The 27,445-nt window shown below is 40.4% G+C and overlaps 1 protein-coding gene across 2 annotated transcripts; it reads right to left on the minus strand.

Annotated features, from left to right (window-relative positions):
- Positions 1 to 925: 925 nt before the first annotated feature.
- LOC103177602 (TSC22 domain family protein 1) lies at positions 926 to 26,009 on the minus strand. Of its 2 annotated transcripts, none has more exons than XM_042334666.1 (3): positions 25,664 to 26,009; positions 5,666 to 5,717; positions 926 to 2,649 (listed from the first exon to the last, which is right to left on the minus strand). In XM_042334666.1, exons 1-3 carry the CDS (start codon positions 25,789 to 25,791, stop codon positions 2,401 to 2,403), a joined length of 429 nt encoding a protein of 142 aa, XP_042190600.1. In that variant the 5' UTR covers positions 25,792 to 26,009; the 3' UTR covers positions 926 to 2,400. The 2 variants fall into 2 exon arrangements, with proteins under 2 accessions (XP_042190600.1, XP_042190601.1); XM_042334667.1 differs by lacking the exon at positions 25,664 to 26,009 and adding an exon at positions 6,362 to 6,737.
- Positions 26,010 to 27,445: the final 1,436 nt, after the last annotated feature.

A 27,445-nucleotide genomic window follows, 5' to 3' on the forward strand; every position in this document is an offset into this window, starting at 1 on the left:
AAACGTCTCCAACCAGTTGTGAACATGTTTATAAAGAATGCATGCTCAGCATGATCTTAAAGAAAAGCAGATTCATGAGCAGATTCCACAGGGCACTACTGTGAAGAACAGTGAGGTGTGTAATATTGCTGAGCTCTAAATTTATCTACATTAAGGAGCCAACTTAGGATATTTTAGGCATAAACAAAATGGAGCTCCCCCCAAAACAAAAATCTTACTTGCTCTGTACTACTCGCTTCCTCATGAGAGTGAGCACATGTATATGAAATCTAAGGAAATATTTATCCATTGTTCTCAGAGCACAATATTTCTAGCTTGTGGGCTGGACTGGTTCTACTAGGGAGGTTTTGTTCAGTGCTTGAGCTCGTCCCTAGTCTACTCATTGATAACAGCTATGTTTTCCACAAGAAAGAACCGCAAAACCATCAGTTTAGGAATCGCACCAATAAAACAGTATATTTATTTGGTGGTTGAAAGCTTTCATACTGAGCCTACTTTGTGACCCATGTCACCGTATTTTCCACAGGCAAGCTGTGAAGGGATGCTAAGACTGCAGATGGGTATGAAAGCGGAGCTACAGGCTTTTCCTAGCCATCTACGTGGTAGCAGCTCTGTGAGAGCAACACAGCTCGTTGCAGCTCTACTTAGTATTTTCATATATAAAAATTATCCATCAGATTGTTAACTGAATTACAATTACTATCCAGCAAGTCTACCACAATAAGCCAAATTTAGGAATTAAAAGCTCTACTAAATTTAATCTTTATAGAGGGGCCAATTCTGGATATTTTGGGCATAAACAAAACCGTGCTTTCCCCCAAAAAATCTTACTTGCAGACCTGTTTTTGGTGTCTCATAATAACTGATCCATTCTCATGAAGTCTTAGATCTGGCAACAAGTCACTACAATTCAATCAACAGCCAATTATTTACCAACATGAGTTTATTGATAGTTCAGAAGTTGTGCAGCAGTCACGTACAACTGAATGTGTTACAACTGCTTCAGAACATGCACCAGAACATAAGCAACACTATTACTGTGAAATCCATATCAGAAACTGGAGTTGCTAACAGAAGTTTCTTTAAGAGTCTAGAGTGCTTCATTGTCAAAACACACACTTGTGGATGTTACAAATACTATTACTGAATATAGTTTTACTTTAGGTATTCAGCAGCCAGCTAGAAGCAGAAAATGTGTCTGGGCTGGATGAATTCATTGGTCCTGGATCTGACAAAAATCTAACTAGGCTATAGATTTTGACAGACCAATGGGCTACTGAACCAAAATTTGCTGTCCACAGAGCATCCACTGGAATCTAATCACCTGAAAACCCGACAGGTTTCATCTTCCAGCAAGTTTGGCTGACTGACAGACTGCTACTGTTAGTGCATGTAATGTAGAGCATTCTTGCTGCTTCTTACTTTTGATAAATACAAGAAATGGGACCAGTGGACCATTTCCTTTCTATTACCACCAATCATGGACCATTAACATACATTAAAAAATTCTTCCAGCCCTGTATGTCTTAGGACAGCATAATTAATTATCAATGCCATTTTGTTCAACAGCATATAAAATGTCCAAACACATTCAGATCAGTGAAACAGATAGATTTCAACCTGTACAACGTAAAACTTACAATTCTTTATTACACAATACTTACACTAAGTACACAATTTACAATAGGTGAATGACCTTCCGATTGCCTCAAATCTTTAGCGTCCCATCTAAATTGAAAAATCTACACCTCTCCGTCTCTTGGAAAAGCAGTGTAAACATAACGAACTTATCAATTTTAAGGTCCAAGGTGACAGTTCTATAGTTCAAGTTAAATACTGCTCAGCTTTGCCTTCATATACCATTTTCGTAGCTCATATATAATTCAAAGTAGCCTATAGTGCTGTAAAGGAGGGCACGGCCCCCTTAGACTCTCTAGTCAGTATCTGATTTCCTTCAATCCACCTCCATTCCGTCCTCTAATTGTCAGGAAGCGATTATATTAGCGTGCGCACACACAGACATACACACGCAGGCGCACACACACAGATGCAGGTGCGCTGAATGGAAAACTTGGATGTGCACACATTTCCACAGCATGAGCAATGATCGGTAACCAGCACTCAGATCTGCACGGCTGCTTTTTCTTCTTTTGTGCATATAACCACTCTCTTTGAGAGAACAAGGTTTCATTCCACATCCCCAACCAGTCTCCTTTAGCCAAAAGACGATTATCTCAACACTGAAGAGAGTTTCTTTCTGGAATTGATACAGTTCTAGTTTCCATAACCAGTTTGGAATTGTTGGTGTGCGATGAAATGTTACATGATGATTGATATGGCAGCTTTATTTCTCCTCTCTGCAAAGCCTGATGTCCCCAAAGGACTGTAACAACCATGACTTTAAGCTGATGATCCCCCGCTTGGTGGTGTGGGTTGAGAAGTTTGTCCTGATTGAGAAACCGGTGGGGAAGAACCAGCTGTTTGTAGCTGTGCCTGGAACTGTGCTAACTGCTCAGGGCTAGCCAGAGTCTTCAGCAGACTGTTTTCCTGTTCCAGCTGGGAGTTTCTTTCTACCAGTTCTTTGATCTGTTCCTTCAGAACTTCCACCTCCTCCCTCACTGCATACATCAAGTGACTCTTCACCAGATCCTATAAAAGAGAATAATTGAAAATATTTAAATGCTAAACTACATTTCTTTACTTTATTTTCCGTCATCACCTCACAGCATTTATCCCAAACCTCCAGCATTGCTACAGTAGACCCCGGGCCCCTTATCCAGTAATTTTAACGTGCAGGTTGTTACAATTTTTTTTTAAAAATTATAATCCCAATGAATTTATAATGTGCTTTCCTAATGAAGCTCTGTTACGTCGAAACTTTATTGTCAAAGGAGCTCCACATAATAATAATCCTTGCATTTGATATAGCGCTTTTCACGTCTTCTAGACGTCCCATACAACTATTTTTGACTGAACTCTCTTAAGTGTATACAGAGTGACAATGTAATCAGTCACCGACATAAGCATTTTCTTTTTGTTTTAAAATCCAATGGATTGCAGTTGGCATTGGGCAGAACAAGGCGTCTGTATGGATAACTAAGTTATTAGATTAACTTTGAAAGGGTGAAGGGCTACGTGGACTTATTGGAATTCAAACCCAAAAGCTTATTCTCCCAAATTAACTAATAGGATATTACAGTTAGTTTATACAGCTGCATATCTTAATAAACATGAAGCTTAAAGCTGGTCTTCCCTATCCTGGCATTTGGTGTTGACGGTCGAATGTTAAATGTCTTGAGCTACAGCGTCACCATGGCATTAGAATGAAGGGCTACTGATCATTGGGTAATAGGTAATTGGAGTCCTGTAGCTCAGTGGTTAGAGCACTCGCTTTGCAAGCGAGAGACCTGAGTTCAATTCCAGGCAGAGGGCGAAACCTTGGGCAAGTTTCCTTACTCCACACAGAGCCTAATAATAATCCCTCCAAAACCAAAAACAATAATAAATTGGTCATTTTCAATCTACGACTGTTTGTGGGACATTGCTGTGCGCAATTGGCTGCTGCGTTCGCCCACAAATATACAGTCAATTCACTTTACAGTGTGTTCTGTGAAGCGCTTTGGGACGTCCTCCCGACGTGAAAAGCGCTATATCAAATGCAAGGATTATTATTTAGTTTTATTGTACAGTTGTTTATTTATCTGCCTTATTTAACCACATTTGCTGAGGAATTCTAACTTACTTTTACAATCAGATTGTTCTGTTGACAAACAAACCTCAAATGAGACACCTGATGTAATAGACATGTTTTGCAACAAATGCATGTGGGGTTTTGGCCCGGAAAGGAACGTTTACCTTTTGCATACACTTGCAGTTTGAAAATATATGTAAATGGAAACATTACCCCGATACTGACAAGACTCAAACGCTGAGACTGGTTGGTGAGCGCAGTTGTTTTGGGGTTCTTCTCGTGGTTTATGCGGCTGCATGTCAAGTGCCGGGGCGCTGGCCAGCGGTGCCAGCGGTGCACAGAGGCTGTGCAAAAGGGCCGCTTGGAAACTGCAGTCAGGGAAGGGGTGGGGAGAGGCGCCGGGGAGCGCGTCTTCGGACCATTCAGCCCCTTAGCAACTAAACCAGGTTCCCCAACCGCGGGCCGTGCGGGTTGCCGTGCGCGGTCTGTGCGGGTTGCCGTGCGCGGTCCGTGCGGGTTGCCGTGCGCGGTCTGTGCGGGTTGCTGTGCGCGGTTTGTGCGGGTTGCTGTGCGCGGTTTGTGCGGGTTGCTGTGCGCGGTTTGTGCGGGTTGCCGTGCGCGGTCTGTGGGGATGAGGCAGAGAGAGTCGCCGACCCCCTCCGGCGCTGTGCAAACACTGGCCCCGCCCCCGGGCCGCTCCTAACAACCGCTGACGTCAGCCGCCTGAGCGCGCGCCGCGTCACCCGGAGCTCGGCCAATGGGCGCCGGAGTTATTTATAGCCCGGGTTTAAGGCTCGGAGCCCCGGCAACAGCCGCAGGATTCGTGCGAGAGGCGCCGAGCGGCCAACACCGTCGGCTCCGTCCCGGGGCCCGGCCACAGCCCTCAAAACAAAACGGCCCGAACATACTATGGCGGGAGGGCCCCGCGTCTGTACAAAATAATAAAACACACACACACATAGAGCCCCGTCGGCACAACAAAGCCCAGTGCTCCGGGGACGCGGCGCCTCTCACCGCCCGCCCCCCGAAGAGGCTCGTGGCGAGGTCAGCTGCCGTTCAAACCCCAACGGCACACCCGCGGGCGACAGGAATGGCTACCGAAATGCTCACCTCCACAGACTGGAGTGAGACCGGAGTGAGACCGGCTTTAGCCCGACACCAACCGGATGGTAAACGATTCTAAACTCCCGGTTCAGTGCAAGGGCTGTTGGCAGACACCCGACCACCGGACCCTCTTGGGTTTGCTCTGAACAATATTCACGTCAAACAGTGGTCCCAACAGCTATCACTGACAGCCTCGCCTCGCACAAAACAACACGCAATTCTACAGCTATTAAGCATTTGGTGTCATAGCACGAGCAATAGATAACACGTATATAGATTGACCTACTGCCCGGGCTCTCAGTGCATAAACAGGGAAAAGGGCGAGTAAAATGACATTGGAATTACGTATGAGTTTTTTTTAAAAAAAACAAAAGTGCAACCACCGTGAATTTTGAGCTCCCATTATGCGAGATAAACACTAAAACAGTCTTAGAAGGAGATTCGGAGCTTGGGGCAGGGACTGGGTCAGAATCTGAAATCCCCAATCACACAGGGCTTCCAAAAGGTGCCCAGTTTCACCTTGAACATTACTGTAATGACTCCCCAACGTATGAACAATGAGGGCAAACGTCGTCCCTCGCTATACAAGGAAGAGGAGCAATGAAAACGCAGGCACGTAAGAGCTGTCGAGTCAGCAACGTTACACCTGTAACTTGTGAATTCTCCTTCCTATTCCTGGAACTGACATTTTTGGTGGTATTTTAGAAAATTGCAGTGCAACGATGTTTTCTTTCTCGAACCATTTCAGAAATTTGCTCAGTCATGTTTTCCGTGATTTCCGGGAAATTATATACTTTTCTACCCCATATGCATTTTATCAATCCCCTCTGCCTACACAAATACAATTATGTACGACCCATGTCCACTTACCATGGCTTGCTCGATTTTGTTGTCTATGGCTACCACACTGGCACCAGAGGAGCTGCAAAGAAAAATACAATTAACAGATCAATTTGGATTTGAAAACAGAATTTTAAGAAAAACAGAACAAACAAAAGGAGCCAAATCGAGAAGCCCCTTTCGAGATCGAGCACAAAGAATTGTAACCTGATAATAGTCTTGTTTTTGTCTCATTCTGATGCATGTTATTTCCCCCCGGGTATATAACAAGCAGCGACCAGCTTACTAACAATGCATCAACGAACTGCAAATGTTTCTGTCTTAAGGGCTGAACACGTCCGACCAATTAATGTAACAGATTTGAACAAAAATTCTACATGTGTTTCTGCTGAGTCCAAGGTAGATGCCCCGCTGTAATGCGGCAAAATAACGACAAGCCTGCAAGACAACGCCAGCCATTTTTTGCCCTGCGTTAATCTCAGCTCAGTATTTTCCTCTCGACATACATCATGCACAAGCATACGTTAAAGAGCAATCTTCATATCTATACGATCCCCCACGAATTGACAGTCTTTGACCTCGAAACCATCAACACCTTCAGTACTGCAGACTATAGCAATGGCCCTAAAGCAGTGACATTTGATATACTGCACCGCCTGCCTAATACTGAACAACAGACCCGAACTGCACACACCAAAAAAAAACAAATGCACAAGCGACATTTACCTACTGTCTAGTTTTACTGAAGCGTTTTCTGTTCCGAGCAAAGAAGAAAGGAATGAAATCGAAAAATTTCTCAGCTGGTACACTCCAAGCTCCATCGCCAGGGACTTATAATATTCAGCATTCATGCTATTCCGAAGGAAATGCACACTGGAAACACAAGAGTTCTCCTGTGTTTAGAAGTATGATCGTCAATCGATGGGAAAAACCTCTTTAAGGTTTTAAATTGGGATTGTTTTTCAGGCAGAAGCCCTGTGTGAACCTGAGCAGAGGCACCTCCACTGCTCCACAAAGAAGGCTCTGAGGTTAATAACAGCCTTCACCGCCGCTCCGCTCCACAAAACCCCTCGGCGCCACATTAGCATAATTTATTCAAAGGTCTGCCCCGCCATTGGCTCACCTGATCCTCATTAACATAACATATTCAATAAAGTCCTCCGACCTCATCATCATACATTCCCCATATAGTGAACACCCGCCCACACCCCACACTCAGCTCTCACCCACTCTCTAACTCAGGTCGGGCACAATTTAAAGATTAAGGTTCAGATGCCAGTATCCCTCGCTTCAAAACCACGTTGACTCTCTCCACCCCCCCCACCCCTCCCATTCACGTGAACATATACATTACCACCCAATACAAACATTGCACACAATAATATTTTAAAATACAGATTACAGGGAAATCAATTATTGGGCACTGATGTTTGTAGTGTATTTCAATTTCTCAAGTTCCACTCATTATACGCTTGCAACTACTTAGAAACACATGTATCACGGTTTGCTTGCCTTTATTTTTCTAGTTAGATGGCAGATAAGTTCTTATGTACGTTTATAATATAATAAAAATATATTTTAAAATAATTACAAATCTTTAGAATGCTTGTGGCAATTGTAATATTTTGCAGTGGTAAATTATTTGACATCAGCATTGCAAAGCACATATTTAAAATGCATTACACCCATTTTCTTCTTTCATTATGTATTTAAATAATTGAAAAATTCTACTGTGAACAAGTTGAATTAATTATAAAAACAGTATTCTTTAAAGTCGAGCACACAGATAATATTTCACTTAGAACCCGAGGAAGCCTACTCATGAAAAAAAAACAGATTCCTGTATCACCCTTTCTAACACACTAACGTGCATTTATATAATGCCCTTCACGAAGGATAGCGCCTTGAAGCACTGCACATTGGCTGGGTTGGATGCTGAGTACGGTAGAAGGGGAATGTAACTATAGGCACGGTCAAAGAGACATGGTAAAAGGAAAACTAAAGTTTTTCCATCAGATATCATTTTCACTGACACGCAGCTTGTCTCACATATCTATCTTATTGCCCAGGTGTCTGGCGATTACAAATACATATCTCTGGGCAAAAGAGATATAAGTGAATAAATTAGATGCTTTGTTGAACCCCAACGTAACATCTGTTAGAGGTTCAACTTAACTATGTACATGTGGAAAATTTTAATTATGGGGTAAATAAGGGAATAAACTGAAGCTGTAAAATTTCCTGTATACAGTATTACTGAGGACAATTATTACCAAACTCAACTGCTTGTCATAGTACAGAAATGCTGCCACCTACAGTTTAGCTCTGACAATAACATGGAACAAATCTGAAAACCTCTAAAACACAAACATTGCATCAATCATTTGTACAAGATTTACAAATGGAACCTTACATTAGCTGAGAGCAAACCATTACATTTTCACAAAGGATTTCTGAATTTGTACTAAAAAAAGTCTGACAACCCAGAATAAATATTGGCTCATTCATAATGGATAAAACAATTTGCACTTATATAGCGCTTTACATGTAGGGAGAACTTCAGTGAACAGTAGTGCAAAGGAGTTTACAAGGACGGGAGACAGAGGATGATTGGAGTGGACGTGGGGGTCACCAAAATTGGAGTCAAAGATCTTTAGATGAATTTTGAAAGCAAAGATGGAGGGGACAACATGGTGGGATTTTGAAAGAGAGTTCCAGAGGGCAATGGCAATGTGTCTGAAAGCTCATCCATAGATTGTGGTGAAAAATACGGTCACAGAAGATTGGATGGAGTAGGATGGGGCAAGTGTGTGGAGGCATGTGAAGATAAGGATGATGAAGACCTTAAAATTGAGGGTTATGGAGCCAGGGCTGCTGGGCAAGAATGGGATAATAAGCTTGCAGAGCATAGTGCAAGAGAGAATACTCCTTGTATTTGCATAAGCACCTTATCACAACATCAAAACGTCTCAAAGTGTTTCACAGCTGACAGGAACACCGCTCTGTCTTGTAATCCCTAACTATTCAGCGCCTTACGACTTCCTCCCAATGTGAAAGGCGCTTTACAAATGTAATTTTGTATTTTTAAGGTTGCAGGAGTACAATAGGGTGAGGCCATGGAGGCATTTGAAAATGAGAACAAGGATCTTGAATTTGATCTATTGGGGAATGGGGAAAAATGGGCTTGCAGACCCTGATTTGAGAGAGGACATGGGCTGGATGGGCACCATTTAGAGTTCTGAATGCTCAGTAGCTTTTGTAGGGAGATGTTAGTGAGTCCAGTAAGCAGAACACCAAAATAATCTAGCTTGTGCATGATGAAGGTCTCAGCAGTCAGGAGGAGGGCAGTGGCAGAGATAGGCTGTTGTGGAATTGAGGGAAAGCTGAGCGAATGAGAGGTCAGATGTAGGATTTAAATGACAGTTGAGGGAGTTGAGCAAGATACTGTGATTCTGCACTATGAGGTGAAGTGGGTATCTTTGGAAGTGGTTGTTTGAGGTGAGCAGCCCCTAATGGGAACCAAGCAGGAAAGCCTTGATCTGCTTTACACTGAGCTGTAGAAAGTGGAAGCCATTAGAAAGATAGAAAGTTAAGGCTCATCAGCCTTAAAATGGCAAAACAGCATTGGTCTTGGAGTCGAAGGTAGAGGCAGGAAGATTGAGTTTGGTTTGAACTAGAAACATTTAGGACAGATCAGATTAGGCTGTTGCATAATTTGAAATGTATATTATATCTGAACCCATGTGCATCTTAGGTGTCAGGTTCGATCCCCAATTATCCTAACTCCCCCACATCCGGCCCTTGGCCAGGACCGCTTTCCTCCACCTCCGCTACATTGCCTGTCACCAACAATACGTCACTCCATAGGCTTATGCACTCCTTACCGGTGGTCTCCCCTCTGCCACTATTCACAATATTCAACTCATTCAAAACTTCCCCACCCGCATTCTCACTGGCACCAAACTCTGCACCCCGATTACCCCAGTGTTTGCCAAACTCCACTGGCTTCCTGACACAGAGTGGATCAACTTCAAGATCCTCACTAGTTTAAATCCCTCCACACCTTGACACCCCCCTACCTCCTCTCTCCTCATAGCCCTACCAGCTGCCTCCGCTCTACTGGCAACATCCTTGTCCCTCAAATCCTCCACTCCACCATTGGCCGCTGTGCCTTCAGCCACTACGTCCCGAAGGTATGGAACTCCCTCCTTCAATCCCTTCGCTTTGCCTCCCTTTCCCCATTTTCAGGTTGCGCCTGAAGACCTTCCTCTTCAACCATGCCTATCACCACCTTCCCCCTCTCCCTGCCTCGGCATCAGGCTTTAGGCATTGTTAAGCTCGTGGAGACTGCCCTCAGTTACTTCAGACAAAAGAAGACTGGCCTCAATAATCCCTGTTGGCCGATTTCATCCAGTATAGCTAAAGGCTTAATAATAATAATAATCCTTGCATTTAATATAGCGCTTTTCACGTCTTCTAGACTTCTCAAAGTGCTTCGCAGAATATGCTGTAAAATGAATTGACTGTATATTTGTGGGCAAAACGCAGCAGCCAATTGCGCACAGCAGTGTCCCATAAACAGTCGTGGATTGAAAATGAACAATTTATTATTGTTTTGTTTTTTAGAGGGATTATTATTAGGTGTGTGGAGTAAGGAAACTTGCCCAAGGTTTCGCCCTGCCTGGAATTGAAACCAGGTGTCTCGCTTGTAAGGCGAGTGCTCTAACCACTGAGCTACAGGACTCCGAAAGAGCCATAATATGTTTGGACTCATGTTGGGAACTCTAGTGTTTGGTGAAATCATGGCCTCTAATTGGCATCCCATCATACTTTGTCAGCCAGGGGGAAGAGAAGGCACTGAGCAGATATCATTAAGTTTTGTAAATGGTTGGATTTATTTATAGACTGGGCATACATGAACCCCCCTCCCATCACACCAATAACACTTGGCACTCAACAACAAGCTTGCTGATCAATTAATACCACTGCTCTCAGTGTTTTTGAAGGGGAAATACTTTATACTGAAAGTACTCGAAAGTAGTCAATTCACATTACAGTATAATCTTTGAAGCGCTTTGAGACGTCTAGACATGAAAAGTGCTATATCAAATGCAAGGACTATTATTATTATTACTCTGTCTAGCTTTACGAATACTTTAATGCAGGTTCAAAGCATACTTTATCTGTGAGAGGAATATCAGTGAAATCAGCCACCAATGGGTCACACTGTGGAGATAGTGTCCATTGATTAAGCATGAGAAATAGAGCATGGACAACAGGGAACCGCAAAATACTTGATTTTTACAAATAATAATAATCCTTGCATTTGATATAGCACTCTTCACGTCTTCTAGACGTCTCAAAGCTCTTCACAGAATATGCTATATATAAATTGACTGTATATCGTGGGCGAAACGCGGCAGCCAACTGCGCACAGCAAACAGTTGTGGACTGAAAATGACCAATCTATTATTGCTTTGTTTTTTGGTGGGATTATTATTAGGCTTATTATTATTAGTTATAAAAAACCCTTTATAACTAAACTTACATTTTTTAAAGAAATTCAAGCACAGAGCAACTCAAGTATTCCATGTTTTCTAATTATACATTCATTAATATAAAGGGTAAAGATCCAACCATTGCAATAAAGTATATATTGAACATAATGGCAAACCCTCAGAGCTCCACAAGATGTTTGTAATCTAGCTGCTAAACGAAATAAGCCTTATACAGCAGTGATTTTAACTTGGCTTGTAAAAATCAACAGTTTAAGTACTTGCATTGTGATTAAACCAGGTTAATCTTCATGCATCTAGGCCTTGATGACTGAGAAAGACAATTTTTTTTAAGTGTGGAGTTGATTTTCAAAACAGATCTTCATGAGGCAGAGGCAAACAAGTAAGTAAAGGTAAATAGATTATATTAGAGAGATAAAATAAAATTCCTTCATGCCCTAGCATTTCCCTACCTCTCTGATCTGCTTGAACCCCGCTCCTCTGCCAGCCCCCTTAGTTGAGCCACACAGGCCTGTTCCTCTGTGCCACCATTGGTGGCCGTGCCTTCAGTCACTGCACTCACCTCTGGAACTCTCAGCCTCAATCCCTCTGCCTCGTCTCCTCTTTTTCTTTAAATCCCACTTGAAGACTTATCTCTTCGACTGCCTCTATGTTCAGCTCCCCTTCCCCCCATTCTTGGCATCCAACCCCAACATTTTGCAGTGCTCCGAGGCACTATCCTGCTTGAAGGGCACTATATAAATGCAATTTATTGTTAAAATAAGACTAGAATGGTGTAGTAGGGAAGAAGTCAATCCATTTTACAGTATATCCTGTGAAGTGCTTTGAGACATCTTGACAACGTGAAAACAACAAACTTGCATTTATCTAGCTCCCTTCACTTGGGGTAGCGCCCCACATGATCAAATGCAAGGAGTATTATTATTAAAAGAATTCTCTTTTCAGATGTACACATGAAAGATTCCATGCCATGATTGGAAAACAGAAGGGAATTATTTCTTGGTGTCCTGGCCAACAATCCTCCTGATTAATCAGCCATTCACAACCCTGAGGGCTGTGTTATTAAACCTTGATGGTGCAAATGACTGCCGCCTTTCTATAAAAAAAAGTCACTATGCTTGACTGAAATCACGCATGCAATGCTTTGATATATTTCAACATGTTAAGATGGCACAAAAGTGAAAGGTTTTTCTTTTACCACGCTACCACGTGAAAGCCACATTAGGGACAAATCCAATAAAAATAATGAATTGGTGTCATTGAAAATGGCAGTAAGCTGGCTGCCTAAAGAGGCACCAAGATGCATCCCATCTTTCCAGAAACAAGCAACAAACACTGCTGCTGAAAATTGGTTGTAATATTGTAAGGTATCCAATATTATCGAAACTCAAATTGGTCAAGTCACTTATTGAAGAGAGACTCAAGTTGGTTTAAAACTGTAATCAATTTTGACTCGTCTCCCTCTAAGAAGATTCATGGTCATCTTGTTTAAATGGCTCTTCATTCAGTCTCACTCTTTCTGATCACTAATCGCAGAAACATTTTCCTGGCATTGAGAACTCTGCTAAAAATGTGTGTTTTTAGCTTTTCTAAAATTAAAGGGAAAGATTTCTAGCATCGCCTCCTAGTTTTACTTTGTCTATTAACTCTTAGCCCCCAATACAGTTTTTTATCCATTATTATATTTTACATATAAAGTCTTTTCAAACTTTATTAAATACTTGTAGCAGAGGCAGTTGTTTTTTTTTATCATAACAAAGAAAAATTGCAAACATTTGTATAAATTTGCAGCAGCAATTCAATGACAAGACAAATAAAACCATATGGGCCAAATTGGGAGCCAGGAATTATTTTATTAATCAAAACAGAATTGTGCTGTTTTTTAAAGAATGAGAGATGTACATGTTTTGATGAAATAGGAAATGGAAAGGCCTTCAAACAAATGCACAGGGAGAGGTAATGTATTTCACCTGGAGCAGAAAGCAGCATGAGGGAGAAAAGTAAATACACTACAGGAGGTGTCTGGCCATTTGTACTTCACAATTTTATGGTCGTTATTAAGACTCGCAAAGTAACCTGAGCCACATCAATTGCTCTTTTAGATGACAACATGGTTGTCAATGTTATATGCCTTTTTGGCAGCATTGTAACAGGTGTCTCTGTTGCTTCAGAACGAGTTTCTAGTTCTTTCTAAACTGGGACTTCAGGCAGGGGCATTTACACTAGAGCAGTAAGATATCATCAAACTGAACTTCCATGGTTTTCTGGCCAGGGCCAGGTGAAGCTGCCAGCCTGCTTTGACAGGCTACCTAGAAGTTTTCAGCATTGCTGGTGTCTCCAATCTTTCTACAGAGTTCAAGGCTGGAAATTACACAGTTTAGAAAAACAAAATCATAATTCACTGCTTAAAACGTGCAAAGTTGTTTCCACGCTACCACTATTGCTTTATATTCCACCAGCAAACCAGGCAGATTCTAGGCAACAGTGTCAGGCTATATGAGAATTAATTTTAGTTAAGCAATAACAGCAGAATTAAACGGAAGCAAATAGAACATTAGATATTTTAAAATATCTAATATTTTAAAATATAAAGAGGAAGGAAAACAAAAATACGAATGTCATAGATCCAAAACATCCAGGATCCCAAATCCACACACTCTAGTAATTCCTATTATTACTATTAGCCAGATTGTGGTGGCAGATGAGTGACTAAAAGAAGCGTCAGAATACTGCTGGCTATCAATAGCAAATTGAATTTATATAGCGCCCTTCAGGCAGGCTAACATCTCTGAGCGCTTAATAGTGGCAGAGCTTAACACTGAGCTGGGGAGATGACCGTAGGCATGGTCAAAGAGGAAGGACTTCAGATGTGATTTCAGGCAGCAACAGAGGCGTGGTGTGGAAGCAGGTCAGAGAGGTAAGGCCAAGGCATGAACTGATTTGTAAATAAATGTTAGGATCTTGAAATCGATCAGTTTGTGACAGTGAAGCCAGGCAAGGACTCGGGTGATGGGGTTACAGAGTTTGGTCCGGGCGAGAATAGATAGAGTTTTAAATTAAATGGATTTTGCGAACGGTAGAGCTGGGGAGTTCGGCGAATAGAGCATTGGAATAATCTCCAATTTGAGAATGACAAAAAGAATTCTCCAAAACAAAAAAAACACATCTGGACAAACCGAGATTGATCAACAACTTATAGTCATGATAAACAATGACAAAAACACCCAAAAACTGAAAAAAAAGTACTTCAGCCTCATCAGACAATTATTTTATAATGATCTTTGCATTTGATATAGCACCTTATCGCGTGTTCGAGAAGTCTCAAAGTACTTCGCGGGAATATACTGTATAGTGTAGTGACTGTACTTTGTGGGCGAAACGAGGCAGCCAATTGCACACAGCATAAGTGGATTGAGTGACCAAATCATTATTATATTTATTTATTTTTTGGAGGGATTATAATCCCCGGAAAGCGATCTGCCAATCGACTAACAACTGGGTTCCTACCTACTGCTAGGTAAACAAGGCGTGTGGAATAAGGAAACGCCTAAGGTTTTGCCATGCCCAGGAATCGAACCTGGGTACACTCGCTTGCAAGGCAAGCACGCAAACCACTATGGTACAGTAGTGGTTAGTGGATTATTCCCAGCCTCCGCAAGAGTTTCAGAATACAGCCGATAAACTCATTTTCAAGTAGCCTTGCTAGGTACATGTCAATTTTATTTATTGTTCCTAGTGTATTTATTTGAGGTTATTCCACTCAACTATATCCCCTAAGCATATAAACAATGGTTGTGAAAGAGTTCTTCACATGCTGTAATTATACAGTTCTGTACAAGCTTTTTCTATGAAGCAGGATCAGCAGAATGCAAATCATCCCAGAAATTAGCATTATTTGAAACTGTACCAATGTTGAACTCTAAATTCAAATCATGGTGTGAATTTGGTGCCTGTTCTGAGACATGTGTTGCCACAGGAACCCAGTTGTTGATTTGTATTCTAGTGGAATTCTGGCTTTTACATACTCTACCACATAAATATCAGCATCAGGCTCTGATGCAGAAGTGGGCATGAGGCAGCGTGAAGTGAACATGAGGCTATAAGTTACCAGCCAAAAATACAGTTGTGTGAAGTTTCTTTTATGCGTGTCAGGTTACTAAAGAGACGTTTTGTTCACTGCACAAATCACATCCTTCGTAATTTCACACGCATGCAAGCAACTTTACACTGTACAATGCGATTTTTTTGCCCATATATGAAGGCAAGAGTTTATACTTTTGTAACAATTTAAGGTTAGAGAAAGATATAGGCATAAAATGGTAAAATAGCAAGATAGTGGTAGAGAGACAGAAGGCATAGGTTAGTAGTATAGTGACAGGATAACTGAGATTTGTTTTAGTTTGCTTTAGCTAATTTATATTTTGAGTAATGCACCATTATCTGAACTGTGTCCCAATTAGTGCAGATAATTGGCTCTCTATTTCATTGAACTAATCTTCACTTCTCATCCTCAATCTCTTCCCCCTCTACAACCCCAATTTCTTACAATCAAATTAAAATTGGAAGCTGCTTGTATACGATTGATGGATTACCCCCCAAAAAATAACAAGAGTGCTAGAATGAGGCTGATGTGAATACATATAACTCATGGGGTGGTACTTGAATTTTAGAAATGATGTTCATGGTACATTACTGGACTGAACAGGGTTGGCCTCAAAAAATTAAAGCCTATTAAATGCTATGAAATTAATAATGTTTCTCAGCAGCCTTGTTGTAAACAGTGTAGTTGGCAAAGAGACTTCAAGAATCCGTGACCCAATACCAGGAATACTGGCAACAAAAGCCCATACTACACTATTATAATATATTGGCACCTCATTTCCACAAGATTTTAAAAAGCTATAAAATCACATGCACTATTCCGTTGAGTCAATGAGAAAAATATTGTACTACTTTAGGTGCCTATCCTCTCTATATACCAGTGACCCAGGAGCTGCAGTATTTTGTAAAATTAGTCATTCATTCTTGTTCAGTATTAGAGACTAAAGGACGTAGGAATAGGATAACCCAGATAAGCTCTTTAGGAAGGCTGATGACGTAAAATGTTTAAGTCTTCTGCTGTAGTCCAATTAGTCCATTTATTAAGTTGACTTCTAAACTAGGTTACTGTCAGATTCTCTGTGGAGGAGTATCTTACTTCTGACTTTCCCATAGGAATACAGCTGGGATTGAGAACATAGTGCATTTCAGGGGATCTGTGGCACAAGATTATTTTCCATCTTGGGGCAAGAGAATATCAGAAAGAAGACTCACTTCTGGGACTGTCCTTGGGGACTTTTGGTGGCCAAATATAGGGTGATAGGTTGGAGGTCGGCTTTGCATCCATTTTCTTGCTTGACCTATTAAACTCGGCAGATGAACAAGCAGGATTTTAAAATATTCTATTCTTGGAAAGAAGATGGGAGAAAACCCATTCCATTGTCCCAATAAAGTGTTTCAAAAATTATACGCATCCTTAGAAGGTATTTTATAAATAAAAACTCTTATTGCTTGATAGTCCAGCATTACTATGGAATGTTCATTCAAAACCTTTTTTCTCACCCATTATTGGTATAAGTAAAGACTTGATGAGAGCACCAAAGATTAGCTCCTTTATTTGAACACCAACAACAAAATTTGTATAGCGCCTTTCACGTTGGGAGGACGTCCCAAGGGGCTGGACAATCAGTGTTTTGGACCCGTTTCGGACCCGTGCTGGGGGTCGGGATTGGGAAGGGTGGAGGGCAGTGGGGGGGGGGATGGAGGGTGATCAAAGGCACGGTCGAAGATGAGGGTCTTGAGACGAGTCTTGAAGGAGGCAAGGGAGGGGTCGAGGTGGAGGGCCTGCAGGATGGAGTTCCAGAGTGTGGGGGCAGAGTGGCTGAAGGCCCACCCGCCAATGGTGGGACAGGCAAGGTGGGGGATGTGGACCAGGCCGGGGGTGGAGAATTATTACCGCTGGAAAGCGATCTGTCAATTGACTAACAATGGGTTCCTACTTATTGCTAGTCAACAGAAGCGTGTGTTGTAAGGAAACTTGCTCTTAACTTTGGGCCATGCCCGGGAATCGAACCTGGGTCCTCTCACTCGTGAGGAAAGTGCTCCAACCAATAAGCTAACAATGAAATGACTGTGACTTCAGGTTACAATGTCCTTCTAATGGAAAATAACCATATAAAACAGATCCTTGCAGACTACATTTTGCAAATTTATTCACTGAATATGCATGGCCCCAAGGCTTATGGGGACAGTATAACAAGGGGACATTAGGTCTGTTGTGTCAGTGGTAAATTTTCTCTGCTCAGCAAAATGGAAACACTAATTACAAACCAGTTTGCCTCCCTCTCCATTGGTATAATTCTGTACTTTATTATATATCCAGTTTAATGCATGAAAATAAGTTTTATACCTTTCTGTACATTGCCTCTATGCTTTTCGTTTTTCTCTCAATGCCATTCTGCTCCATTGGCTTCTGGCAATGCATTTCAAGAGAATTCTCTTCGTTGCTGGCTGGGTACGTTTATGAAGCAAATAGCTAAAAGCACACAAAGCAGAAAGGTGCTAGGTTTGATCACCAGTCTGGTTAGAGTAATCTGATCTATGTTAGGGTAGCAGTTATGGGTGTTATAAAAGGCCTCAGCGTCTAGGGTTAAGAAGGAGAAACTCAATCAGGGCTTCCCATTTGCCCACCTTGCTTTTCTTCAGCTTTCTTAATTCCTAAGCAACTATTTATCTATAGTATAAATATCCCATTTCAATACTGCATCTGGGGCTTTCTGGTACAATGCGTTCAACATTCTCATTACCCTCTATCTGAAGAAACATTTTCTTATTTCATTTCCAATTGACATAGTGATCATTTTTAGACTGTATCCCCTTGTTTTAGATCCCTCTACCAAAGTCAAGAATTGTCACCCAGGGCCTTAAGCACTAGAACCCAGAAAAAGAAAATAAAGAGTCAGATACCTTCAGGTGATGAGGGAAGGAAATTGATGAGAATTTAAATATATTTATACATATACAAATTAGACTCATGGGACAACACATGAGCAGAATGAGAAAAAGCATGCATTTCAAAGTCCATTCCTTGCAACCAAAGGTACAACAACACAAAGATAAACCGTTCAAAAAATTCTCCTTGACCTCTGAAAGTAATCAAGTTATAAATGCCAGAAGATCAATCCACCATTACATTTTACATTGTTCAACCCTGACTGTACACATTCCACAAATGACATTTCTATGTTCCCAGGAGGCTCACAATCATAGTTTGTTCATTTAGGTGTATGCTTAATAACGATCTTGATCTGAATAAAATATCAATAGCTGATTTTTATGTATGTCAATTAACTGCTATTGATGAGGCTCCACCCGACTTCCCAACTACTCCATAATAATAATCATAATCTCCACGGGAGGTAAGGGAAGCAGAAAAAAAAGTTTTTTTTTGGTCAGCCAGGTGTCTGAAACACATGTTTAAGTCTCCAAACTAAATCACTGAGTGTTCCACATATGTGTGGTCTCTGAGAGAAGAAACTGCAAGAGGAAACTTTGAAGCAACCACACATTTACGTGCTGTGCTCATCAATGCTCAGTTATTTTCATATTATTGCTGGTGCATTGGATTTCATCACGCAGAGCAAACAGGAGGATTCCAGGCATCAATCGCCTCCAGCTACTTCAGAACCGGTTCTATTTGAACCGTTTCTCAAAGAGTCAGCAAGCTAAACACAGAATCAGCATTCAAATAAGGAGCATACCGTGTATACAATGTTCTTTAGTACTATCCCCATGCCTATCTGGTCTATAGTTTCTGAATTCATGTCCCAACTCTTTTTGAAATCGTAGGGAAAGTGCCTCAACTTTGCAGAGACCAAACCAGATCAGGTACTCACTGTGTGAGGGATCATGGGCTGCATCTATGTCTTTCTCCATGGCACAGCATAGGTCAGCATCGAAACAATTCTTTACTCCTCTGGGGTATCAGTTATTTATAAGGTTCCCATTAAATGACTTGGAAATTGCACAATGGATAAAATTAATTCTGCTCATTGTTTATATTTCTGGAGAAATTCATTCCATCACAGAAAGCTGTGGAGATTTTTTTTTAATTGTACAGTGCCTGTAAACTTAACAGCTCCAAATGATACAGTATATTCTCTGTCCAGCTATCCAGACAATTCCAGAAATACAATGAGTTTCCAACTTCAGAATTATTTTCTGAATCACAGCATCAAAACTACAGACACTTTGTACACATGCAGGTAAACACGGTGATGGTAGATTGAGAGTTTCAGCAACAACTTGCATTATACAACACCTTGTGAGGGTAGCGTCTCGAAGCGCTCCATAGTGGTGTGGTTTGACGGCGATCTGGAAAGGGAGGGTAGGTGACCGAAGGCATAGTCAAAGAGGAAAGTCTTCAGGTATGATTTGAAGATTATCAAAGAGGGGGGCAAGGCAGAGGGATTGGGCAAGGTATTCTAGAGATTTGGGGTATAGAGGTTGAAAGCACTGTCGCCAGGAATGAGGGACCTAAACAAGACACGAGCCAGCTGAGTGAAAGTGGCGGGTAATGGAATGGGATGTGACTCTGCATCACATTCCAGGAAGTTTCCCAAAGAATTACAAAATTAGTCTGAAAGATTTGGATAGGTGCAGCCTTGTGTACAACATTTGAAGGTTGCTTCGGAACTTAAATTTGCCAAATGTATACGCCATGAGTGCAGGTGTTTAGTGTGGTGTAAGGATTTATTTAAAATCTGGTTTCTAAAAGATATTCTTAAGTTTCTTTGAATCAAGTATTGCATTATGATTGTCTCCACAAGTAGTTTAAGCATCCATTTATGGCCAATGGTCCGCACAATGGAAATAGTACCAAAGCAAGCTGGCTTTTCCAAGAATTCAGGCGTACTGGTTACACACAGGCACCACTTAATCAATCAATCAATTGATCTCCTGAAATCCACGTGCTTTACAATAAGATAGATTTCAAGTTTACACCTAGTCATTACACAAACTTAACAACAGTCTGTTGTGCAAGTAAATACATCTTATCTTTGTAAACACATACACCTAAAACTTTGTCACGCATGGCCAAAGTACAGTGTGCTGTACAAAGATGTTGTGAGGTTCATGACATATACTAACAATCTTTATTTTTGAGACTGGCACAAGCACACAGATTATACGGAACCTGATCTATTTTCACAGCATATTTTCCAGCCTGTGTACAAAAGGAGACTGATGTTTCACAGAGGTTCTCCAGATAATAGAAAGTAACCAAAATGACACAGTATTATTTGAGATGTGTATAATGTGCACAAGCACGTGTTTCGATAATACACATCAATTTTATTAACTAAAGTGGTGAAGCCAATTCCGGTGCAAAAGGCAGTGTCCCACAAATAGTGGTGGACTGGGTGACCACATTTTTTTTGAAGGGACTATCGCCCCGGGAAAGTGATACGCCGATCGACTAACATCTGGGTTCCTAATTAATGCTCATTAAACAGAGGGGTGTGGAATAAGGACATCACAGAAGGAATCCAGAAACTAGTAGGAAAATACTGCATTCTTAAGGTTGGACTTTGGTCTATACTGAGTCAGATCCAAAATTATTATCAAGACACACGATTGTGTAATTTTTTAAAGACATCCTGTAACCTTGTATACATAATATGCACACCTACAATTCTTTCACAAAATGTTTGCTGAACTTAAAAATAAACTATAAATGTTTCACTTGTTTTGTTCAACAGAAATAAGAGTTATTCCATTGCAGCTCAGACCAGATCAAATCCTTGAAACTCACATAATAATTGTACACAAATTCACGCCAGGGTGTACCTCTTAACCATTCACCCAAATGAAATAAACTCATTGTAGAATTTTGGAAGACTTATTTCCTTTCCTGCACAAATTGGGATACTTAATACCTTTAATGATAGATTAAGATCAAGAAGGTTTAATTGCACAGCGCATTACATTAAAATGGTGTGTATAGAGTGGTACAGCAAGAGTGTACCCACCACATGGTAATTTCTCACCAGGATGCAATGGGGGAGACAAAGGAAGAAGTTGGAGTCAGAGGTTCCCCTTATGGAGCATGGAATAATAAAAGGCAAATATTACCACACGACACACTCACAGAATGATGAATACCAAAATGTGCTTAACCTGATGCATTGTGAGTAAAATTGGTACGAATAATACACCACATGTTCACAGGAGTAAACTATACCACTACAGAATACTTGTGTTATTCAAATCTCAGTTCATTCATTTTGTTTTTTAAAAAAGCATTAACTGCTCTGGGACACTATATAAATGCAAGTTGTCGTTGGCGTTTCTAGAATACTGTGAATGAATACATGAGGATTGTGTAATTGGTTTGGAAGAAACTGACAAAGCCAAAATTTTTTTTTTTTAATTTGGTGAGCGAGGTTAGGCCCCGCTCCCACCCCCCACTCTGAAAATTGGATGTTGTAGCATCACAGTGCATTTACTATGGATTCTACAAGACGCATAGCAGATGTTAGTTCCTGAAAGTAGTTGCATTTGATATCATTTATGTGCTTTGTGCATGCACCTAGCATACTGCCAACACAATTTCATGGGAAAATGACTGTCATTCAGCCATGCTTTCTGAATTGTGCTCGGGGGTCCAATGGACAATCACATTATAACTAAACTCACAAAATAACCAGGTTGTCCTGTTTTGTGCAAATTAAAATTAGGCAATGCCAGTGAACAACAATGTTAATTCTAAGTAAATCAGTCTTGAACCTGCAAGATATTACTTATCCCGAGATAAGTATCTGGAGTCAATCCCAGGGTGGTGGTTCTCAGCAGCTTCAGTCAACTACATTTTTAGGTCCAATTTCCAGTTTGAAAGGTGGTGTTTAGTCACCTAATAACGAATTGCATTCCACCAGTTAAGGCTGGGTCACATTCGCATAGTTTGCAAGCTTCATTTAACAACACTGAGTTTCATGAGGTAACTTGCTTTAAGCCTCCGATCACTATTAATGAAAAATCCATCTCCTTCCCAACATAGCTTTGGAGAATTGTAGTCACAAGCTAATAACTATCTGGGTTACCTGATTTGCATGAATAACCAGAACTCATTTTCATCATCTTATTTTGACAGGGAAATGGAGAAAGAGAGAAAACAAACAGAAAAGGAAAATAAAAATTGCAAAAGATTCAATCAGAAAATTTGGATTGTAATTGCAGCACTGCATCAATCTTTTTTACTTGCATCCACTTTTCATACAAATGTTGTTCCATTTTGGAACTGATTTCTATTCTAAGCCAACTCAAAGCTGATTTGAATGATCCAGCCCCTTGGCCCTGAAAATAGTGTTTCATAAGGTATTAACCACTATGAGAGAAAGATTAGAGCAACAGCACTGATGCTATATTGTCCTTATATGGACTTTACTATGAGGCAACATTTTTACTGTAAAAATGCTATTTAAAATAGCATACGATTTGTTCTGTTAATAGCTAAAGTTTAATTGAAACTGGACAATACAATGTCTCTGTCCCTTCCACTCTTTCAGAATGATAAAACAGGGTTTGTTACAAGCCCTTATAGCTTGCTATAACTAACCCCTACAGTACTAAATTTGTATCCTGAAGATGATAATCTGGTTGAATTAATATTTCAACAAAATAAATAAGTATTTGCACATTATAGATATGACATTTAAATATCATTACATCTATTAATTGACCCTCTAAGCACACTATGAGTACACCAGATCTCCTTTCAACTTGCAAGTCCCTCAGTTTATGAATCTGAATTGGAGCTAACAGACAGAGGCACAAACTGGACATCTAATTGCTAGAGATGTATTTGTAGAAACCAACCAAAGACTGTACCAATGCTAAATTACACTGAATTCAGTGAAAGTTTAAAAAAAAAGCAAATTCGATTTCAGCTTGGCAATTCAGCACCGATCAGGAAGAGGAACACAAATACCAGAAAAGTTGCTTCCTTCTGGAATGAAAATACTAAAATGATAACATTTGTATAGCGCCTTTCACGTCAGGAGCATGATAACTTCATGTTTAGGATACAAGTAGTGAACACACTAATACTGGCCTTATTGAACTCTACAATTGGCTTTATGCTCAAACCAATTATGCTTGTTTGTTACTGACCTGCTTTTAAGGGGAGGAAGATTATACAATTATACGTAGTACACCTAGTAGGAGAAAAATGGAGAAAGCACTAAAACAGACGGCTCAAAGCGCTTCACAGAATATATTGCAAAGTGAATTGACTGGGTATTTTGTGGGCAAAACGAAACAATGATAGGAAGACCAATTGGGCTGTTTCATAGTTTTCTTATGCAGAGTGGGGGATGGGGAGTGTACCTGTAGGCTTGCCACACAACCTAAGTATATATAGAAGATTTAATGGAATGCTACTTTCTATTAATTTCATCTTATAAGAACTAAAGCCCTATTATCACCTTGCCTACCTATATTATCTGAGAACTTTTGAATAAAATACCTGCCCTTATTCCCAACAGTGAGCTGGTGTCTCGTAACTAGTGATGGCTGTTCCCAATGCATACATTATATAGTGCAACTGTTTGTGGGACACTGCTGTGCGCAATTGGCTGCCGCGATTTGCTCACAAAATATACAGTCAATTCACTTTACAGAATATTTTGCTAAGCAAGCGCTTTGAGACGTCTTGAAGACTTGATAAGACGCTATATCCAATGCAGAGATTATTATTCTTATTGTGATGTAAAATATAATTTATAAAGCTGCATGTTAATGCGTTATCGTTTCGATTTGGTATTAAGAACCACTGAAGTTGAATACATAATATCTAGGAATCTATCTCAGAGGAAAAAAATCTGATGACTAATAGAAATTTCAAATGTATACCTCAAAACCATCCAACTAAATAATAATACTAATAATAATCCTTGCATTTGATATAGCACTTTTCATGTGTTCTAGACATCTCAAAGCTCTTCACAGAATATACTGTAAGGTGAATTAGCTGTATATCTATAGGTGAAACGTGGCAGCCAATTGCGCACAGCAGTGTCCCACAAACAGTCGTGGATTGAAGTGAACAATTTATTATTGTTTTAATTCTTGAGGGATTATTATCAGGCGCGTGGAATAAGGAAACTTGCCCAAGGTTTTGCCCTGCCGGGAATTGAAGCCAGGTCGCTCGCTTGCGAGACGAGTGCTCTAACCACTGAGCTACAGGACTCCACATTTAACATTCATATAAGGGTCTTCACAGAAGCATTTAATCTATATACCAATTCAATTTAAAATTAATCTCTATTAAATTCAGGGACAGTAAATAATGCAAAACAAGGTATGCATATCTCAAAATCAGGAGTTGGCTCAATGATTTATGGAAGCTTGAATGAAAGCTCATAATCAAGGTAAGACATTCAAAACTACACAAAGTGGAAGAACCATATAAGGTGCACAAGTATGTATTTACGGTATCTATTTTTATTGTAATGGGAAAGAAAGGTCAGAAGGTCAAAACTTTCAAACCAGTAAACTGAAAATTTGCCAACAGGATATAGTCAGTCTGCATGTCAATTTATATTTGCAGCATCGAGAACACTTAACACCGACTTTATATGGTTCATTTTAATTATTCATATAAATATACCACACATTTTCAAGACCAAGTAGTAATCTCACTGTGTATAGGCTTTAGATAAAAGTCTCATCACTTTAAAGTAAATGGAATACAGTACGTGCACATGAACCCACTGCATACAGAAACATAAATGCCAACTAAAAAGTGCCTCCCTGCAAAAAGGAACTTCAAAGTTGAGTGGACTGGCTGTAAATGTTTTGCTGGGTTGACTGTATTGTTTTGCTTCTAATGACATAATTTAAGCAGGATAATTTTTTAAAAAAAAACTTACTCTTTAAAAAACTAGGAGAGCCAAACCACACACTCCACTTCCCCCCCCACCAAGTTCGCACAAGTTTTCACATAGCCGCCATGTGCTTCAGGATTGCTTGTAAGCCTTCAGCCTCATTTATTACAAAGGCACTGCTACTATTCTCTGAATTAAGTTGATCAGTCTCAGCAGAACTCAATGAGACCTAACCACGGATGTGAACTGTACAGTCAGAATCATAAGCATGAGAAAGTGTGTAAACTTTAAAAATAGTGTCAAACACACATCTTCCTATATTTAGCACTGTAAGACAGGTTCTGAAGACAAACTGCATTATAAAGCAGCACAACACTCTGCATTAACTATTCTGCAGAATATGAATTCTCATTCGTGCCCCACATGAAATATTCGACTTTTGAGACAGAAAAGTATGTACTAACTGAAAACGCCAATCCTTAAAATTGCACTGGAAATTGCTAAATACTGTAGGTTCATTAGAAAATGACATGCACTTTCAGAAGTGTTTATTCATGTTGGTTTCAAAGATGATATTTCAGAAATACCTCTTTAAATGTTGTTCCAACTCCCAAAACAGCACTTTTATGGCCATTCTGTCACGGCGCCGAGTACGGAGAACTGTATTTTTCATTGAGAAATCCTTATGTTGTCCGCTCCATGGACAACCCTCCATAAGACAGAATGCACCTGATCTCGAGTCAGGACATTAACATTCTTTAAGAAATTGTATTATCCATTTCACAGTAGGATCAGAAAACACAAGCAGGCTGGAGTGTCCCGAACACACACACGCACATTGGAATGTCTGAGGGTTTTCAGTGTACAGATAAGATCACTTGTTCCTTACACAAAGGTTATTCCACGCTCTTTCACGGCTGGATACTGGCAACTGAAAGAAAAACAAGATCCAGGCGATGACGCCACTGGGCTCTGGTCACCTGATACACTGTTACATAAACCATCAACAGAGATTAGAATCTTTGATGATGATTAGTGATTATACAGCTCAGCAAACGCAGGCCGCCCTCCTACTGAGGCATAATAACTACTGTAACTGGAGGAGGGTTTTCATGTGAATGAAATGTATTCTGTTATTGTTCAACTGGCGGGGGGGGGGGGGGGGGGAGAGGGGGTGGAGAGAGGGAAAGAGAGGCAAGACTTATCAGCTTGGGTACATTTCTGTGTAGATCTCTATTGGTTTCCTTATTCACCAAGAGCCCACACATATAATGTATGTATATGTATGTAGCTGACATGCATATATAGTCACAGTGATCTGGGGCTAAAATCCTGGCTGACGTCTCTGTTCTTTTATTGTCGTGAGGGCAAATGTAGCACCCCTATTATCATTCCAGCTAATATAACTTAACAGTCCAGGGATTGAACAAGGAGCGTACCTTGGTTCCGGTTCTTGCTCTGTGGTGCAGCACATGGAAACCTAGCCACTGAATAGGAGAATTCAAACAAAAATCTAAAAGGTACCTATTATGTATTTTCTAACACCACTGAAAGAAGTCAGGTAAGGGATTGCCTGCCCATTGTCTTAGCTGGACAGAGAGAAAATTAAATATTAGGTTCATGTTATAATAACTACAGAAATATTAGCTCCATGTTGCAATAACTAAATACAAACATAACAAAATACAAACACCAGAATGTTTTCACACAGAGTTGTAAATGTGCACTTGATGTCAGAAATCTGAACAGCCTGTAAAAATATTTGTTAAATAAACTAGCACCATCTACGGACACTGAAACGACTGAATTGCTTTCTTGCTTCATAAATTCTAGTTCAGCACCAGCCTGTACTTTCCTCTTTTGTCCCAAATCATCGAGCACCTTATGTAAAGTGACAGATTGCACACAGACAAATTACTGCTGTCAATACAATATTATGGCACATCGGTCGGTCATCAACTGGAGACATCAAGTATCAATTATTCTACATTGAATCCCGTAAAGCAGACCACCCTTTATATAAACAGCCTTGTTTTTCCCCCCCCAATCCATTCCCAGAAAAACAAATTTTGATATGAGTCATTGTACTAAGGAAAGAATTTGTGTTTTTCTGACAAAACCAGAAAAATACTGGGTTCAGGATGATGAAGAAACAAGATATCGCCAGAAGGGACCATTTGCGTCAATTCATACACTGTGGTTCAATGTGACTGGTTCAAGCAAACACTTAAATGGGTAACTATGACCCAACATTGTAATTTACAGTTGCACTTTGGAACATAAATACAACTGCCATTTTGAACAACCACTTTCCCACAAATACCTCTCAAAGTACAAATCCATTAAAACAGGTCTTGCACATTTTTAAC

Source organism: Callorhinchus milii, unplaced genomic scaffold (genome assembly GCF_018977255.1).
Source record: "Callorhinchus milii isolate IMCB2004 unplaced genomic scaffold, IMCB_Cmil_1.0 Scaffold4, whole genome shotgun sequence".
In the NCBI taxonomy this organism is placed as follows: Eukaryota; Metazoa; Chordata; class Chondrichthyes; order Chimaeriformes; family Callorhinchidae; genus Callorhinchus; species Callorhinchus milii.